The following is an 18,571-nucleotide window of genomic DNA, read 5'->3' on the forward strand; positions in this document are numbered from 1 at the left end:
CCCATGGGACTCTCAAGAGTCTCCTCCAGCACCATAATTCAAAAGCATCCATTCTTCGGCGATCAGCCTTCTTTATGGTCCAGCTCTCACTTCCATACATCACTACTGGGAAAACCATAGCTTTAACTATACAGACCTTTGTTGGCAAGGTGATGTCTCTGCTTTTTAAGATGCTGTCTAGGTTTGTCATTGCTTTTCTCCCAAGAAGCAGGCGTCTTTTAATTTCGTGGCTGCTGTCACCATCTGCAGTGATCACACTTCTGTTAGGAGGCGACAATGCACAACATTTTGTTTTAGGTGCCCCTTGATTGAGAGTTCTATAATTCAGGTCAACATTATGTGAAGCGCCATTTCATCAATTTTAACTTAAACCCAGAGCCTTCCCATTTCACTGGATGGCAGACAGTTCCTATAATTTCCATTAATAAATTAATTTCCCTTCATTTACTGCCACCCTATTTCTAAAGCAGGCATGGTGGGTGAGTGCTGCATCCTTCCAGGGTTTCCCAAACTTGGGTCGCTCCAGCTGCTTTTGGACTGAACACTGGTCCTGATAGCTAGGAATGATGGGAGTTGTAGTCCAAAAACAGCTGGAGGCCCAAGTTTGGGAAACCCTGCTATAGACGATGTTGGACTATAACTCCCATTGTCCATGGCCATACTGGCTGAAGTTGATGGAAGTTGGAGTACACCAACATATGGACAGCTGAAAGTTACCCACCTCTGTTCTAAACTCTCACAGTAATACACACACACCCTTAAACTAAAAAGTTCTTCACAGCACCAAACGATCATCAAGCATGTGAGAATGAGGCAGTCCTATCAGACTGCAAAAGCGGGAGAGAAGCGGAAGGGGGCAATTCCACTGGCTGTGCTGAGAAACCAGCGACATTTGGCCCTTCCTCAGTTGTCACCTAGCAGCAGCCGGTCCACTAGGCTATCTCATCAGTATGGAACTGTAACTTTAAGAACTGGTCCTTGGGTTTGCTTCCTTCCTCCTGCCTCCCCATCCCTTTCCCCTTCAGTGCCACATCTTTTAGATTGTCAACCTGAGTAACTGATACGTAAGTCGCCCTGGGAGTTTCTGCACTGAAGGGGAAATGCTTTAAATAAACGAACAAACATGTACCTGCAAGCATCGCTGCAGCCAAAGTCTTACAACAAGGTATTGTTTTTAATACCCATGTGCAAAGGCAGAGCTAAGAGAGATGCAGTGGAATCTCGTATGCGTCTTTTCAGAAGTAAGCCCCACTAATTTCAGTACAACTCACTCCCTAGTAAGCAAATTTAGGATTGCAGCCTTGTAATACAAGCTCTTTCCACCGGAATAAAAGGAGACACATCAGAGAAGAGGGAAAGCGTTAGGTGAGATCACTGTCTCTTTTTCAAGTTCATCCCCTGAATGAGCGAATTTTTTTAAACACTGTATCGCAAGAAAAAATAAATACAATGCTTTGGGGTAGGGATCAAAAGTGGTGGGCTTTTTCCTTAACTAAATACATACAAGTATTTTTAAAATTAAAAAAAATGAACATATTTCTGTCTGGGGATTTTTGGACTATGAATCCATTCAACTGCCTCGCAGCCCTCCTGCTAAAATAGAACACGACGTGCTGTTATCAAATATATATAATTACAGGGAGAGATATGAGGGCAAGGAGACGGAAGCTTATTAACCAAGTCTCTTTCTTTGTTAAACTACCTTAGTACCATGCTTTTATTAGCTATCTCCATTATTTAAGTAGCAAGAACACCTTGAAATGTGAATTTCTTCAGTAATTGCTGTTCTGCTCCTTCCTGAATCTGTACTATTAAAGTCAGCATTTGCAGCCAGAGGTTTAGATTTACATTCCTTACTCATGTGAGCTACCCCTGTATTCATGATACACACACACACACACACACACACACACACATATCTTAACCTGATGTTCCTTGCCTTGCAATAGGGTAATACCTTGACCTACCAACTTTTATGAGTATGTTCTATTATTTTTAATGTTTTGCCAATCTCTGCTTATTTCTCTGTAATTCATGCACTTTCCAGCATGGAGTTTTCATGAAGTTAAAATTCTTTTCTGCCTGTGGGGGCGGATTACTCAATCAGGGTTTGTGCAATATATTAAAAAAAGCTGTAATACAGCAACATTCACCCCCCTGTTTCTCTGAGCACAGTGCACCAAAGTAGAACATATTTAGGCAGAGCAACCATAGCAGCCTTTTCTACAGAGAGGATAACTGTTCTGGGAAAGGGGGGGAGAGAGAGAGAGAAGAAAAGTTTTATTTATCTATGGAGTCATCAATGAACAGAGCAGTCCAGAGATATAGACACATTTGTGGTGTACATGATCATTTCTTTTGTTCCACTGCCACTAACGCCTCTAGTTAAATGGGCTTTGCCGGTTTTGAGCTATTACCAAATGCTGCAAAACCTGTTAGGATCAAGATCTGAGAGAGAGAGGAAAAAGAGCATACCATGAATAACTTGAACTGTCTGGGAAATAAAAGCTATTGTCTGCCTCTGCCCACAACACTCAAACGTTTCTTATATATACCAAGTTCATACAAGCACAAATGCAAATAAGGCACACACACAAATCTCGTGGATTACAAATCGCCCAAGGAATCATTTACTACCGTAGTGTTAATGTGCCATCCTTGGAAACCAGCTGCTGAATTTTCTTTCTTGCTGTCCTTTCGAACAACAAATATGTTGGAGAGGCAAGATTGCCATGTTATTGCCAATCCTGTAAGACATAGCCTTGTACACTGGAAATCAGTATGGAACACTGCACTCCTGTAACTTTTTACAGCCTTTAAATTGCCAGCCTTCTGACTACATTTCTTCAAACAATATTGCCATCTGAGTGATATCAATCAAACCGTACTGCCCTTTGATGTCAGGACTCACTGAGTCAGCCCACTTGACTGAATTCTGATTACCTCTGTATTCAGAGGAAAATAAATGTGATTTAAAAGAGAGATCCTAGCCAGGAGTTGTGAGTATTTAATAAAAGCAGTACTGATTGGGAGGAGAATAATGCCTAAAATATTACATTGGGAAGCTCAGGCATTTCTATAGGGAAGTTTCTTTGTCAGGTGATGTATTATGAGGCTCTTCCTGAATTTCTGCAGCTTCTAGCCATAGAGCATCAAGACGATAATAAAAATGAAGCAATTTAGCTTCTGGTTTCAGTTTTGATCTGATAGGAATTGAACCACCTTATAAATCTTCAACATGCTACTGGTTCTCCTGGGGAAGAGCTTGACTCACTATCCAGCCTTTACAATACTTTCGTCCTATACTCTGATAGCTTAGATTCAATCACCCGTATATATTTTTTCCTTCAGCTGAGCATTTGTTGGAGCATGGCTCAAAGATAGGCAGCCCAGTCCCATGATAAAACTTGAAGCCTCGAACATGTGCTTCGCAACTTAGAGTGCTGTGATAGTTTTGCAAAGTCATGTTCAGAGTTAGCATCATAAATGATCATATGAACTGCAAATATGATAGATGATAGATAGATATTAATTAATATTTATATTTATATGCCACTCTCCCTACAAAATATTAAAAACTCAGTAAAAGAACATCAACCATTAAAAACTTCCCTGAACAGGGCTGCCTTCAGATGTCTTCTAAAACTCAAATAGTTGCTTGTCTCCTTAACTTTTGATGGGAGGGCATTCCACTGGACAGGTGACACTACCACGAAGGCCCTCTGCCTGGTTCCCTGTAGCTTCACATCTTACAGTGAGGGAACCGCCAGAAGGCCCTCAAAGCTGGACACCTCAATGTTCGGGCAATGGAAGTAGAGATGCTCCTTCAGGTATACAGGGTCTCAGCCGTTTAGGGCTTTAAAGGTCAACACCAACACTTTGAAGTGGGCTCAGAAACATACTGGGAGACAATGTAGATCTTTTAAGACTGGTGTTATATGGTTCCGGGTGGCTGCTCCCAGTCTGCAGTCTGGCAGCCGCATTCTGGATTAGCTACAGTTTCCAGGTCACCTTCAAAGGTGACATACAGTGCATTGCAGTAGTCCAAGTGGGAGATAACCAGAGCATGCACCACTCTGGCGAGACAGTGCCCAGGCAGGTAGGATTTCAGCCGGCATACCAGAAGAGCTGGTAGACAGCCAACCTGGACATAGAATTAATCTTCACCTCCATGGATCTAGACAAATCTCATTTGGTCTAGTCCAGGAACTTCACCTCTCTTTAAAACCAGCCTCATATAGGAATAATTTCACCTGAAAATAATTAGGGGATAACTGGGGGCAGGTTTGTATCGTGATGATCATCTTCATCATCTTTAGTGCTATCTATATATGTGTCTCAAGGTGATGGACACAACGTAATAAAAACAGCTAAAAACATTTATTTTTTGTTTATTAAAATTATATACCACCCTTCATCCGAGAATCACGAGATGGTTTACAGTATAAAAATGCAATCGTGCATAGCATAATTAAAAATGGCACAGCAAATTAATTGAAAAACAATAAAAGGAGCCACCCATGTTTTTGGAAAGTGCAGATAGAGAGCACCTGTCATAACTCAACAGGGCAGCCACACTAAAAGGCCTTCTCTGAGCGACTGTGGATATTTCTGGAACTTTTAACATTAAATTCTCCCACAAACCACAGTGGCCTATTGGGTATATAATGGATAGGCAGCCTTTCAAGCCTTTCAAGTCTTCAGAAAAAGTTGGAGCCAGCCCAAAGTGGTGAAAGGCCCTCTTTTTCATCACCACTACCTGAGTATCCAATCAAGCATTCAAATGGGGCCTGCACTGCCAAAGGGAGGGGGGGCGAACTAATTTTAAAAATTTGTTGTGTTGCTCAGTCAACAGCAAATATGCTTAAAGTTCTTTCCTACTGATGGACTAGAGAAGAGAATAAGAAACATTTCAGCAAAGAGCTCTGAACTTATGCACAAGGCAACTTAAATCCAGCTGACTTTGGGAAGTAATCCGTTTAACAGTGTGCTGGGTTGCAGCCAAAGCCATTTTGGAAGCCAGAAGTAATATCAAGTTAAATTCATTATGCAATAGGAACGGCGAATATTTACCATCTTTGCTCAAGAGAATCAATACCTGAGCTTTTTAAAGAAAATACTGATGGTTTCATAGACTCGCCAGCAGCTGGCTATATTGAGCTTCCTCTTCAATGTATATCTGGGCTATATCATGGGGGCCATAGACACCCCCTTTGTTGGTGTGTGCAAATTCTCATTCTGAAAGTATGGCCCAGAGGAAAAAAGTTTGAGAACCACAGTCTTAGAAGATCAGTTCTTGGTTTATTTATGTACTTCCTAGTGATAAGGAAACTATTTCTAAATCTAGCTCTTTCTGCTGTATGGGCATGGAAACTCAAGCAAATACTCAACCCCCAGGACCCACAGCTAGAGAAAATGTACTATACTGGCATTCCAATGTTATGTACAGGGATGTGGTGCATAGGGGGTGGGGTGTATGATATGACCATTCAGCCATGTGGGAGTCTGAAGAGTTACAGGGTTGTCCCCTCGCCTTCTGTCGGTGAGAACTAGTCCTAAAGTGTGGTTATACTGGTTTGATTGTAAATCAAGCAACAAATGTCAAACCCTAATTGCAAGTAATCGCAAGCGAGTGGGATGTCAAAAGGGAGGACAGTCTGGCATCTATTTGACAAGACAGGAGACGAGGCAGTTGACAAAGGTTGTGCACTAGTCATTGGCTCCTTCTGGTGTTGTGGGCAGCGTGGGCGGGTGGAGAGCTGAATAAAAAGAGCAGGGAAAAGACAGTACAAAGTACAGGAGAAGGTACAAAATAGACTGCAAAGTGAGGTGGAAGGGAATTATCTGGTCCTGTTTATTCGCAATGGTTGATAGCCACCCTGCGCACAAAGGAAGAGGCAGAAATAAAATGTTCAAAATTAAGAAAATAAACCACTCGCTTGTTACTATTGATCCTGACCTGGCCGCTGAATGTTCATTTAGCTACTGTCATACAGCCAGTCTTCGAATTCTCCTTTCGTTGTGTAATTAACTTTTCTTTAAGCCAGCCCGGGTCACACAGGCTGATTAAAATGTAGCTGTCATCTCAGTACTTTTCTGATGAGTTTTCAAAAAGTTTTTTTTCTCTCGTTGCATTCTCCCTTCACCAGGGCTGGTAATAACAGGACATTTTCTGATACACCACTGCAGATTAACTCCACCCTTAGATGGCTCATTTTTCTAGGACTGACATATGTCAAAAGGTATCTTGAAATCCCCCCCAAACTCTTTTTTCTTTTTGGCAGTCAGCAAATGTATCTCTGTCCCCTTCTGAGCTACCTCCCATGCCTCCCAGCATACAGAATTAATTTCAATCGAATCCATCTTCACCATTGGTGTAACTGTGCTTCCCCCCCCCCCCCTTAAAGGACATTCCTCCCAAAACAATCAACTCATCCCTGATATGAGTTAGGAGAATGACGACTAGAATGGCATAAAGCGGGGGTGGACGGGACGACCACCAACCTGTTTTTAATTTCAGGCTTCTAAAGGTATCACTGTATCTTCAAGAACCACTTTCTCTTTTCTATCTAAATTAATCATTTGTCTGTCGCTCTTCCAGAAGGAGACAAAATTTTATGAACTTTCTGAGCTTCAGCTTCTGCCTTCGCATCTATTAATTTCCTGTCGACGCATCACCTGGCAAGTAGAGTTGCACGTAGTGGTGCCATGCTACTAATGGAAGCAAACACATGTTGTTTGTTTTTTAGCTCGGGCGTTGGCATGTGCAACCGTTGGTTTTCTGTTCCAATCTACACTTCCACATTGTGTCGTGAAAACCAGGTAATTATTAATATAGGTCATGCATACCTTTATTTTCTCGTCCCATTGTTGACCGCGGTGATGGGGAACCTGTGGCCCTGCAGATTACAGGTCTCCTCATCTCTGACTGTTGGCCATGCTGGCTGGGACTGATGGGAGATGGAGCCAAACAACACCTGGGGGGTGTCCCCAGCTTCCCCTCCCTGGTTGACCAGCTCCTTTCTGTCATCTATTAAATAAAAAATAAGGCACATGGAAGAGAAAACAGTGCAGAGGCTGTTGCAAAAATGAATTGTAGGGATGTAGAAGAGATTCCACCTATTGAATCAAGTATCCAAGGACTTGTGAAGGGCTCTGGCCACTGCATAGATAGTCATGAAGCTAACACCAATGATCCAGAGACATTCTGATACAGATTAGAAAATCTATTCATTATGTCTGTTCCTGAACTCTAGTTCTTTATGTATCTGTATTCAGATTCCCATGTGGCAAAGCCCCCAGTTCTTCCCATTTTAGCGGTAATACAGTTTATGAATAGCACCTGTTGTTATTTTAATTCACTCCTGTGATAGTGAGCTCTGAGAGAGACTTGGAAGGGGCTTCCATTTTTCACTTGTAATGGAGATTCTCTTTCATGTATTTACTTGGTTGGGCTAGTGTGTGAGAGGGAGGGGGGATGTGGATGATCTTTTTCATTATCTAGGGTGTATTTTCCCACTATATGAGATCCCAACTCTATCAAATAATAAGATCTTGGATAAAGTTCAATAAGCCCTGAAGCTCCAGGGTGAGAAACTAAAGCTGCTTTAACAAACCCCACCTAGAGAAAATTAGACTAGTGCTACCATCATATGCGCACACTCGAGGCAGTAGGTCCCAGTGAACTCATTCAGAATGAAACAGGAGTGAGACTTCATTGGATCAGACTGCATGGAGAACCTCAGATGTGGCTTACTGAGCATGTACTCAATCCCGCATTTCAACAGGGGCGTGTCACACACCTGAAAGAGGAAATTGTGTGGGCTGTATGTACAGTTAAAAACAAAACCAAACACAGAGAAGAGTTTCAGAACTATTGACAGCATTGTCTGCCTTCATATTAATTATTCCGTCCTCTCCGTAAATAGGTTTGGGGAAATTCAAGGGCTCTGTGAGAATGCTTCTGAGCAGAGATGGCAAACGAGTCTTCCTCTAGACAGACTGTGCTAAACTATAGTTCTCTTCATTGATTTCAGAGACTGGACTGAGGAGGAATGGTGGGGACTGCCTCCCTCCTCATGAACCCTCCCAAGAACAGGAGGACAGTATAGAGGCCGTAGTTTGGAGGCTGTAGAGGGGAGAAGCTGGGGAATATTGGAAGCGGAACAGCAGGAAGAAGAAACACCAGGGGAGAGACAGCTGACAGACTCAGTGTCTTTGGAAAACATACCAGACCCCCTCCTCCCAGGTCCCAGCAAGCATTGAGAGTAGTAGAAGGGAAAAGTCAGAGGCAGAAAGCACAGTTCAGCCAGTGTAGTGATGGCATATGATAGGAGAGATGGAGGGGGTGGGACCATTATCTGAGAGGCGGCATCATCCATCTATCTCTGTGAATATTGAATAAAATACCATGGCAAGAACTTCTTGTTTTCCCATTTCTGGCTGCCAGCCATGAGGGAGGGGGATCACTCCCAGGACACTGAGATCCAGCACCGAGGGCCTTCTGATGGTTCCCTCATTACGAGAAGTGAGGTTACAGGGAACCAGGCAGAGGGCCTTCTCGGTAGTGGCGCCCGCCCTGTGGAACGCCCTCCCACCAGATGTGAAGGAAATAAGCAGCTATCCTATCTTTAAAAGACGTCTAAAGGCAGCCCTGTTTAGGGAAGTTTTCAATATTTAGTGCTGTATTGTTTTTAACACTCGGTTGGGAGCCGCCCAGAGTGGCTGGGGAAACTTAGTCAGATGGGTGGGGTATAAATAAATTATTATTAGTAGTAGTAGTAGTAGTAGTAGTATCAGATTCCCTGAAGCCTGACAATTTCTGACCTAGGCCCATGCTGAATGGGACTGATAGGACTTGGCATCCAACATGTTCTGGAGGGCCATAGGTTCCCCCACCCCTGCTCTGAAGCACAAAGGAGGAAGGAGGAAGAATCAGGAACAACCTAGCATTGTTGGACCCAATACCACATCCCAGCAGGCAACCCCCTACCCTGGGCTTTCTGACCATCAGTTTCACTGTTCTGCTCTTTTTCCTTCCACACTCTTGGTCATTTTCATATGTAAAAACAGTCTCAGCTCCAGTACAGGCTACAATAACTTTCCGTTTTCATGTAGGTCAGAGCTTCCTTCTTGTCAAAGCACACTTTCTAGACCATATTTCTGTGTAGGACATGGTAGAGCCCCATGCCCCGGCCCTAGTTATACATTGGTAAACATGTCATTAAGGAAGGCTATTTAGGAGATTCTTCACGCCTCCCCAGGAGCTTCTGAAAAGCACTATATGGGAGTGGGGAGGGGCACCATTTTGAAATAACCTTGCAAAATGCCATCTGTAGCCCAGTGAAACGCTACAGTTACTCAACACTGATATGGCAGCTATCTCTTTTGCTGTCTCTTTGGAATTAGTTTGTGTTTTGTAGCTGGACATTTTAAAGATGATAAATGAATGAAGGGCATTTTTCTGTCACTGCTCAAAATGGGTTTGGGATATTTCCTGTCTACCCTTAAGTCTCTTTGATGGTCAGTCTCCAAACAGCTTATCTGTCTGGTTTTCAAACTAAACACAGGACTACTCTAGCACTCTGAGATTCTAACCTTGGTTATTACTTTTTTCCAGCCCCCTGACAGGTTTTGACTTCTGTTGCCCCCCTTGATATTTCCTTTCACCATTCCCCCCCCCCCCTCATGTTGAGTCATTTTTAAGCTTCTGAGCATTTGCTAAAGGTGAGGGGGGGAATTATTGCTGTCAATAACTGGCACCTAAAATCTGCTAAACACCAAAACTACACTTTCAAATAATATGGAATGCATATGCCATGCCACTTGGGTAAATTTTCATAAACAAAAACTTAATGTACATCCCATATTCCCAGTGTACGAACAGTGCTGGTTCCAGTGGAGTTGTGATCGCAGCAGACTTTGGCAATAAGGTTGAAATGTGCATTCAAAAACCAATTGAATCGCCAACAAAAGTTATGAATTCAAATTCTTATATGCCAGTCTAGTACAATGATATCTGCATACTAACAATACCATTAATTCATTGCAGTGTATTTCTATACATATCTATACAGCTATGGAAAATCAGATTAATTGGGTAAAACCTTTGTTACAGTCGTTGTCATGGATATTTAAACATCTAGCCAATTTTTACAAAATCCACATGCCACACGTTATCCAGTATCTTTTAAAAACATGCCAATTTTCAGTAATTTCAGGTATCACAATACGTTCTCAGAAAGTTGCAAGACCAGCAGTGTAGGTGATCATTTATTTCCTGTACACACTCTTACATTGCGTATTTCAAATATGTCATTTATCCTGAGAACAAATTGCTTCTCCTGTGGCCTCTGTTCCACAAAGTACTCCAGCGTTTTTCAGATTTTGCACCTTCAAGGAACCCATTCCACATCAAACTAGCCTACAGTGAACCCCTCTGCATGTCTGCAGCTCTGGCCAAGTCTATTGGAAAGGCTTCGTCACATACCTGATGAACTGAGTGTGCAATCAACACTCTCCTGGGCCACTAAACACAAGGTATGATTGGTACTGATGGGCAAGCTGTCTTTCAGAAAAGCTTTCTCCCATTATTGATCTTTTCATTAAGGAACTCCTGATAAGCCTCTTTGCTCCCCAGAATACAGTTTGAAAACCATTGCAGAGCAGTACTCGACACCAGTGGCTCGTAAACCTCTCCCCAACACACCCCGCCCACTACTGAAGACCATTATTCCGGTTAGTTTTTCTTTGAAAACCTCCACATTTTCTTATTTTCTAGTCACCATGTGGAAGGACACTAGGGCTTCCAGATTACCTGTTTACTGACCTGATTTGTTTGCACAAAGCAGGTTAGAACATGTCAACTATTTATTGAGCGTTCATTATGAATGGTTTGCCAGGAGGTTGTGTGATGTTCTGCCAAGCATGTGACATTCCACACTTTGCAGGAATGTTGTGTCAAGCAGGTGCTGTCCCATACTTTTCGTTTTCCTGTCACTTTCTTTACTGCAAAAAGTCTGGTTTGGGGGGAGAAACATATGTGTTGCTGAGGTTCACCACATCAACTTTAATTCCTGGGATGCTGGAACATGTCACGCCAATACTAGATTAGTTAAACTGGAGTACAGGGTTCAAATCAAAGTGCTTCTAATGATCTTCAAAGCCCTAAATAATTTAGGTGCAAGTTATCTTAAGGATGGCCTTCATCCATATCAATCTGCCCCACATCTTAAGATCTACTTTGGAGGCTCTATTGAGATACCTACCTTTAAAAACAGATTGGTAGATACACAGAACAGGGCCTTTTCAGTGGTGCCCCCTCCCCAACTGGCATTCAGTTCCAAATAAGATCAGGCACACCCCACCCCTTGTTAATTTTAAACAGCTCTTAAAACTTTAGTTTTCATCATAGCCCTTGGGGGCCAATTAAGCTCTATAAATATCAGGAGGGGTTTTCAGCCAGCTGAACTCTTCTTCTTTTTGAATGATATTCTTGTTAGATTTTATGGGTTTATATTCTACATCACCTGAGGGGTTTTTTTGCCCAAAGAGCAGTCTAAACATCTATTGAAGAAATCAAATAAGTCAAATAAATAAAATCATGGTAAAAACCAGTTCCCTGAAGCGATCAGGGGGAAATACTGTGCTTAGAAACAGAAGGTGTCTTAGACAGCTTTTGTAATGAAAGGAAGGAAGACTGCCAAGCAGAAGCAAGGCGGCTTTTAACCTTTTCCTGGCAAGGAGAGAATATGTGAAAGCTCCAAAGTTAACCATTCCCTCTCCAGCTGCAACCCTCCCAAATGTGCCTCCAAATATATATAAATGAAAGCTGAGTTGCTATGCAGCAGGAGGGGGGGGTTAGGGGAGCTCACAGTGCACAGGAAGGGAAGGGTTAATCATTCTCTCCCTTACTGTGACTCTCCCCTAAAAAATGTCATACAGCAATTAGGTTTTAAATAAAACCTAGCTTTTAAAAAGCCAGGCTCTTGCCTCGGGGAGTGGGTCAGAGATGGAAACCCACAAAGTGAAAATTCCCCGTGTCTGCTCTGAACCACACCAAGGCTCTAGCTTGCTAATCCAAAGGTTGAATTGGGATACAATCAAGAATCTATATTTGAGAAGAGAAAGTTTTCTATATGCAGAAAAGCATGCCGTTTTGAAGCAACGGGTTGCATCCAATGAAGTTGTCCCATTAACATAAGGACTTCTTTTCCTTCTCCTCTCCGCAGGTCCCCCTAAAATTTTGGGGGGTTCCTCAATCCTTCAGTGTGGATTTGGGGAAAGTGTAGGGGACACAGAGAGAGCTGAGGGAGAAGAAGTTCTATTGTGCAGGAGAAGGCCCTTGCACCAATAGGGTGACTTTGCTGGATGCAACCCTCATTGTGTCAGAAGAACACATCCTAATAGCTTATAGAATCCCAAATATTTCCCTACCCATAGCATACACCCATAGCAAGCCACCTTCCTTTCATCACATTGCATCTTTGACTAGGTTAGAGACTATTATAAAAAAAAAAACACAGTTAGAAATTCATTTAAATAAATGATGAAACTGTTGTCATTCCCCCTTGTGCAAACAGTGCTGGTTTTAAAGGGAAAGAGGGGCTGCAATTTCTTTAAAATAAAAATGAAATCACTAGTAGGCCGAATCACATCAGTAAGGCTTTGCAAATTCTTCTCCACCATGTTATTTCCATTATGACAAAAACTGATGAGTCGCTGGAAAAGACTCATCATCACAAATGTGTGCTGGTGATAGTCCCGTCAATAACACAATGTCAGGGCTTGTGTTTTCTCCCTCATGCAAGGAAAACTCTACATACCCATCACTGAGAAGTCTATGAAGAAGGAGGAGAAGAAGAAGAAGAAGAAGAAGAAGAAGAAGAAGAAGAAGAAGAAGAGGAACAACAACAACAACAACAACAACACCACACCACCTGGGGAACAAAGAGGAGGAGCTTTTGACTGGTCCATTTTCCACATTACATAACTTGCCATTTTTAAGCCAGGCTTTGTACACAAGTGGACCCTTCCAGGGACAGTCCCAGATTTACAGAAGCCATCCTGGTTTCTGATTTGATTCCAGAATGTCCTGCTGTTCCTTAGGACATCCCTATTTTCATCTGAGAAATGTTGGAGGGTATGCACATGCCACTAAAATAGTCAGAAGAATTAATAATAAGAGACCTGCAGATTCAGGAGGATGTGAAAATAATCAAGCTCTCACTGAGCAGCAGCAACGGAGAAACCTTAAAGGTTTTAGGCCTGAATCCTATATATGTATTGCAATACAATTGATGGCCTTCCTTATTCATCACGCTGTTGAGAGGATGAAAGAGTGTGCACTTTCAAATTGTTCATTTAATTGGCATAGGAGCCTTGATCTATTTAAATGTTAACGGTATGAAGGAAGGGTTTATTATTAGCTAGCATGTTGTTCCAGTTACTTTTTCAGCTTTGGGTGCTTTTAGAAAGCCTTTTGAAAACCAAGGAAATGTTTCTCATGGTAGAACAGAGACCAGCTAAGTACAAAACCTGCATGTCTCTTTCATCGTAATCATGTGTACCCTTCTGAACACTCCATTTTATTATAATTATTTGTCAGCTCCTGATTATAAGTTATTTTATTTCTTACAAGATGCTGAGCCTATGCACAAAATATTGTATAACCGTTTGGATATATCTTTGATGTTTCTGTTGTGTTTTGAAGAAAGTTCTGCAAGTAAAGTTTGGAATAATATCTAATAGGTCTGGACAATGCTTTATTCCAAAAGGAATCAGTTTTTATGCATCCAGTTGCTTCAAGCTACACAATATTAGTATCTGCACTACGTGTGTGTGTGTGTGTGTGTGTGTGTGTGTGTGTTGAACTGCCCTTAAATCTCTCTGACCATTTTGAAACCCAATGGAGCAACACCAAATATCTCATGTCACTTCCAGTGAGGGACATTTAAAGGGGCATATAGTTTCACCATACACAAGCACACAGTTTTCCCTCAGTGCAAAGCTTTGTCTTTTGTTTTCTTTTTAGTCCTGCAAAAAAAAATGGATGAAATCTTCATCCCCACCAGAGTCTATTCAAAAATATCCATTTGACTTCTGAATTCCAACCTTTGTTCCTGGCTTCCCTCATTATCCAGCTTGTCCTCACCAAATACTGTGACGAAGTTGTTCTGTGGTATAATAGGGTGCTTATTTTAAAAACAAAACATTGCATGTGGAATCTTTACAAGCTCTGTTAATAATGTTATGTTTCAGAAACTATTAATCATCCTACTTGACCCTATTTGTTCTGTACCTACGGGAAGTGATAGCCGATTACCACCACTTTGTTTTCCATCTGTGCTCTTTGATTACTTCACTAAAAGAAGAAAAAGATTAAAGTAATATAGTTTGTGCAGAACAAATATGCTGGATAAAAGCAGGCATTTAGCAGCAGGGATGGAAATGCTGCCTGATAATCACCCAATACGAGTGCAGTGTAATGAAAACGCACAAGAGAGGTACCTTATTTTGGCTTCTTTCAGATTCCAGTGTGCATAGGGCATGCTAGTCTCTGTTAGTATAGTATCAGTTATTCTAATGTATATTAGATACCTGAATATAAATGAATCATAGAATGGTAGAATTGGAAGGGACTTTTGAGGGTCATCTATCTAATCCAACCCCCTGCAATGCAAGAATCTTGCTCACATTCATCTCTGGCTGGGCTCGAACCACCAACCTTGTAGTTAACAGCCACATGCACTGACCCATTGTGCCACCAGAGTATGGTCTTAACAGAAGGCAAAGCAGTCTTAAGGCTTAAAGCATTGTGTTTGCCACAGCAGCTGGGCTCTGAAGGCCTGCTTGGGCCAAGTAAAAGCCTTGTGCTAGCATCATTTTTTTTAATCTGCTCTTTGGACAGCTGACCCCATGTGATGCAGGGGTAAGGGTAAGCAGTTGCAACATATTTCATTGAATTATTATTATTATTATTATTATTATTATTATTATTATTATTCCCCAATCCCATTGGCTGGGTTTCCCCAACCATTCTGGGCAGCTACTAACAGAATATTAAAAACACGATAAAACATCAACCATTAAAAACTTCCCTAAACAGGGCTGCCTTCAGATGTCTTCTAAAAGTCAAATAGTTGTTTATTTCCTTGACATCTGATGGGAGGGCATTCCACAGGGTGGGCACCACTGTCTGGTTACCTGAAACCTCACTTCTCGCAGTGAGGGAACTGCCAGAAGGCCCTCGGCGCTGGACCTCAGTGTCCGGGGTGAACGATGGGGGTGGAGACGCTCCTTCATGTATACTGGGCCGAGGCCGTTTAGGGCTTTAAAGCTCAGCACCAACACTTTGAATTGTGCTCAGAAATGTCCTGGGAGCCAATGTAGGTCTTTAAGGCCAGCCCAAGATATTTTGGCACCTGAGGCAAACCCCAAAATGTCCTCCCAGAAGGAGAGAAGGGATAGGTGAAGATCTACAGCAGGAACAAAGGGTTCTGCTGTTAGCAGGACTTAGCTGAATACTGTGAAAGAGCCTTTGATTTAGCAAAGCCATATTTTTTGTTTCATTGTTTCTGAGTATTTAAAAAAAGATGATACAAGTAAGGTAATGCTGTCTGAATCCATTTTCAAGGTTTCGGACACAATGTGTTACATACACATGGTATTCAAATAGATTTATGGTCATTAAAGTGTAATATCTCTATGGATAATGAAGATAATCCTGAGTTGCAACCAAGAATGCCACATTTGCAACTTAACATGTTATCTGATAACCTGTTAATTAGTAGTTGCAGCATATTGCTGATAGGTTGGGTTGTTGTTTTTTCCTTATTCTATGTGTATCAATGTATATATTAAGCATTGCATCATAAATTGGCTTTTTTCAAGATATCACAACAGACAAAAAAGTATCACAGGAGCAATCCTATGAATAGGGAAAGAAGAAACCAAGAAAACTGCCTGACTCAGTGGAAATGAAGTAAAAGGGGGGAAAGAACCAGTCAGCACTATAATAGTTTTTGTCCATTCCACAATACAGCTGAGGGGAAGAAATACTCCCTGCAAACACAAAGGGATGGCATACAAAAGAGATCCTTGCACACTAAGATGTTATCAATAGCACCATGGGGGAAAGAGGGGAAGGCAAATTAAATATATTCAGATTAATGTGAACAAGATGCTGCCTTTAAGAAAAGCTGGGTCTGTTGGAAACACTTTTCGACAGCTATCCTTGGCTCTCAAAACTCTTCCCTTCAGGAGATCCTTGGCTCCCAAAAGCATCTCAGTCTGCTCTTCACAACAGCTTACCTTCTCATTTGATATTATCTAATGTAACCTAATTAAAGTTGCTCACCAATAAGCTGAAGAACTTCTGCACATTGAATTTTAGATGGTGCATTTTCTTTGAACTGATAACTTACTGCAACACTCCACCTTTGCAGCATCTGTGCTACTGACTCTCAAACTTTGGGATTGTTGAAGTATATACTACAACAACAACATTAATCAATTTGAGCCGTGTGACTCAAATTGGGTCTACTAGACCCCAAGTTTTTAAGATAATTAGACGAAAGTCGCTTCTGGAGCCCCTCCGGGATTAGGGGCCCTCAAGCTTAAGCCTCATTAGTTTCATAGTCGATTTGCCCAGGGCTTTCTTTCAGCTGGAACTCTCCGGAATGGCATTCTGGAACTCTCCGGAACTCACAGGATCTTTCCCTCTCCAGTAAAGGTCTCTCTTGACAGGCAAACCCAACTGGTTCCTAAACAAAAGCCAAACCCTTGCAAAGCTTGCTTTAAAGGAGATCATAATGACTCTATCACACCATCTTCAAGTGTCTGAAATGTTTATTGTCAGAAGGCAGCCTCAGCAAGACAGCAGCTTGAATTGCTGCAGATGCCAGGACTCATTCCAGAGAACAAACAAACAAACAAACAGCCGCTCTTTCAGCACTGTGTTTGGGGATAGCAAGAAGACTTGAGAAGTAACATCTCAGCATTCAGACACAAACCACTGAGAAATCCATTGCAAGCCTAACGCAGGCAGGTTGCGCTGGAGGTACAACAAAGAGGCACAATGGAAATATGATATAGGAGACCATCCAGCTCCATTTAAGTGGGTTTTGTCATTGGACTTCAGTGGGCATCGAAGGCAGAGGTGGGTCTAAGGCAGCGCAACCATTTCTGTCCACACTGAGCGCTGAGCCAAAGGAGGGGTGCAACTATGACGTAGCGAATTGAGCAGAACGGAAGGCGGGAGGTGCCAAATTTTGGCCTCGCACAGGGTGCCGCTGAAATCTGAAAGGCCAAAGTCCGCCCCCTAGGCAGCCATAGTTGCTGATTTAAAAGCAAAGTCCAATGCAGTGCATTGTTGGATGGGAGCCACCAGCCTGCAGGAATGTATCCAGAGATTTAGCAGCTGATGTAATTTTCTGAGCCTCAGCATTCATCCCTGGAAGCTCATCGCTTGAAATGAGATCACACACACACACCAGACCCACCCACGCCCCCCCCAAAAAAAACCCCTTCATATAGCATTAAGGAGCTACAGTGAAAGGCAATGTTTGTTTTGAAATAAAGATTACAACCTATACAGTGCTTCATAAATATTTGCATTGTATAATTGTTTCAGCAAATGAATTGGCAAGCCAAACCACACAAGGATGTTACTCTCTTTCCCCTATCCCTGCACCACCCCCATTACAAAGCAGAGACGCTGCAGAATTTTAATTAGTTTCTTTCTAAGCATCTGCGAGGTCTGGTCACTTTTTCCTTTCTTTCTTTTTTAACCACTGTATTGCAAAGATTAACTTTTCTTTCAAGGCTGCCTCTCTGTTGAATGTGATTACCCGTTTTTATAAATCTTCCCAACCCAATGAATACCTGTTAGTTAGCCAAAAAAGGGGGGGGGATGAGGAGAAAGAAGGAAAGGGGGGGGCCTCGGTGACAGTTTTATGGCGTGAGTTGCAATTTTGTTTGTATTTATGTAATGCATTGTGCAGCCTATAATGTGCTGTAATGTGTTATTGTTTGAAAGAGGCTGAGTTCGGTGAGAGTTCTTGAGCGAGAGGGCAATAAAATTGGATCCCTTGTATCAAACTATCTGAGCTTCATTAAAGTTGTGCTTTCAATGGCCAGAGGCTGCCAGAAAGAGGGCAGGCTTCCTTTACTGTGCTATAGCTTGGCTTAGCGATACTAACATTAAAAAGAAAGAGCACACTCTAAACCAGCATTCCTCAAAGGTTATGAAATTACATTAACCATGTAGCCTTTCTAAAATTTACTAAGGGTTGAATTCCACCTAGCACTGATGAGACCATTCTTTCAACTCAAGGATCTCTCTGCGCACAATGGAATGCTCTCCCCTTCTACCCCCTCTTCTATGAGGCCCCTAAATCTGTTCTGGGATTCCCCTGACCCTCCAGAGCAGGCTCAGGGGCAGCACAGAACATGGGAGGGGGGAGATGAGAAGGGGGGTCTTGGAAGAAAGGATCGGTGATCTGGGGGAGCCTGCAACAGCCAGGAGACAAGAGTCACAAGCAGGAGAAGCTGCAAGATTGGAGAGTGAAGA

At 42.3% G+C, this 18,571-nt stretch overlaps 1 protein-coding gene across 1 annotated transcript in view; it reads right to left on the bottom strand.

Annotated features, from left to right (window-relative positions):
* Positions 1 to 4,534: 4,534 nt before the first annotated feature.
* Positions 4,535 to 18,571, bottom strand: part of LOC310679594 (uncharacterized protein) — a 33,897-nt gene continuing 19,860 nt past the window's right edge. The window contains exons 4-5 of the mRNA XM_083445131.1: positions 6,850 to 7,030; positions 4,535 to 6,678 (exon numbers count right to left, since the gene is read on the bottom strand). Of these exons, the coding sequence (XP_083301257.1) occupies positions 6,852 to 7,030 (179 nt within the window). The 3' untranslated portion in view covers positions 4,535 to 6,678; positions 6,850 to 6,851. The remainder of the gene's footprint in view (positions 6,679 to 6,849; positions 7,031 to 18,571) is intronic.

The sequence above is a fragment of the Podarcis tiliguerta genome (assembly GCF_965153285.1).
Source record: "Podarcis tiliguerta genome assembly, chromosome: 6".
In the NCBI taxonomy this organism is placed as follows: Eukaryota; Metazoa; Chordata; class Lepidosauria; order Squamata; family Lacertidae; genus Podarcis; species Podarcis tiliguerta.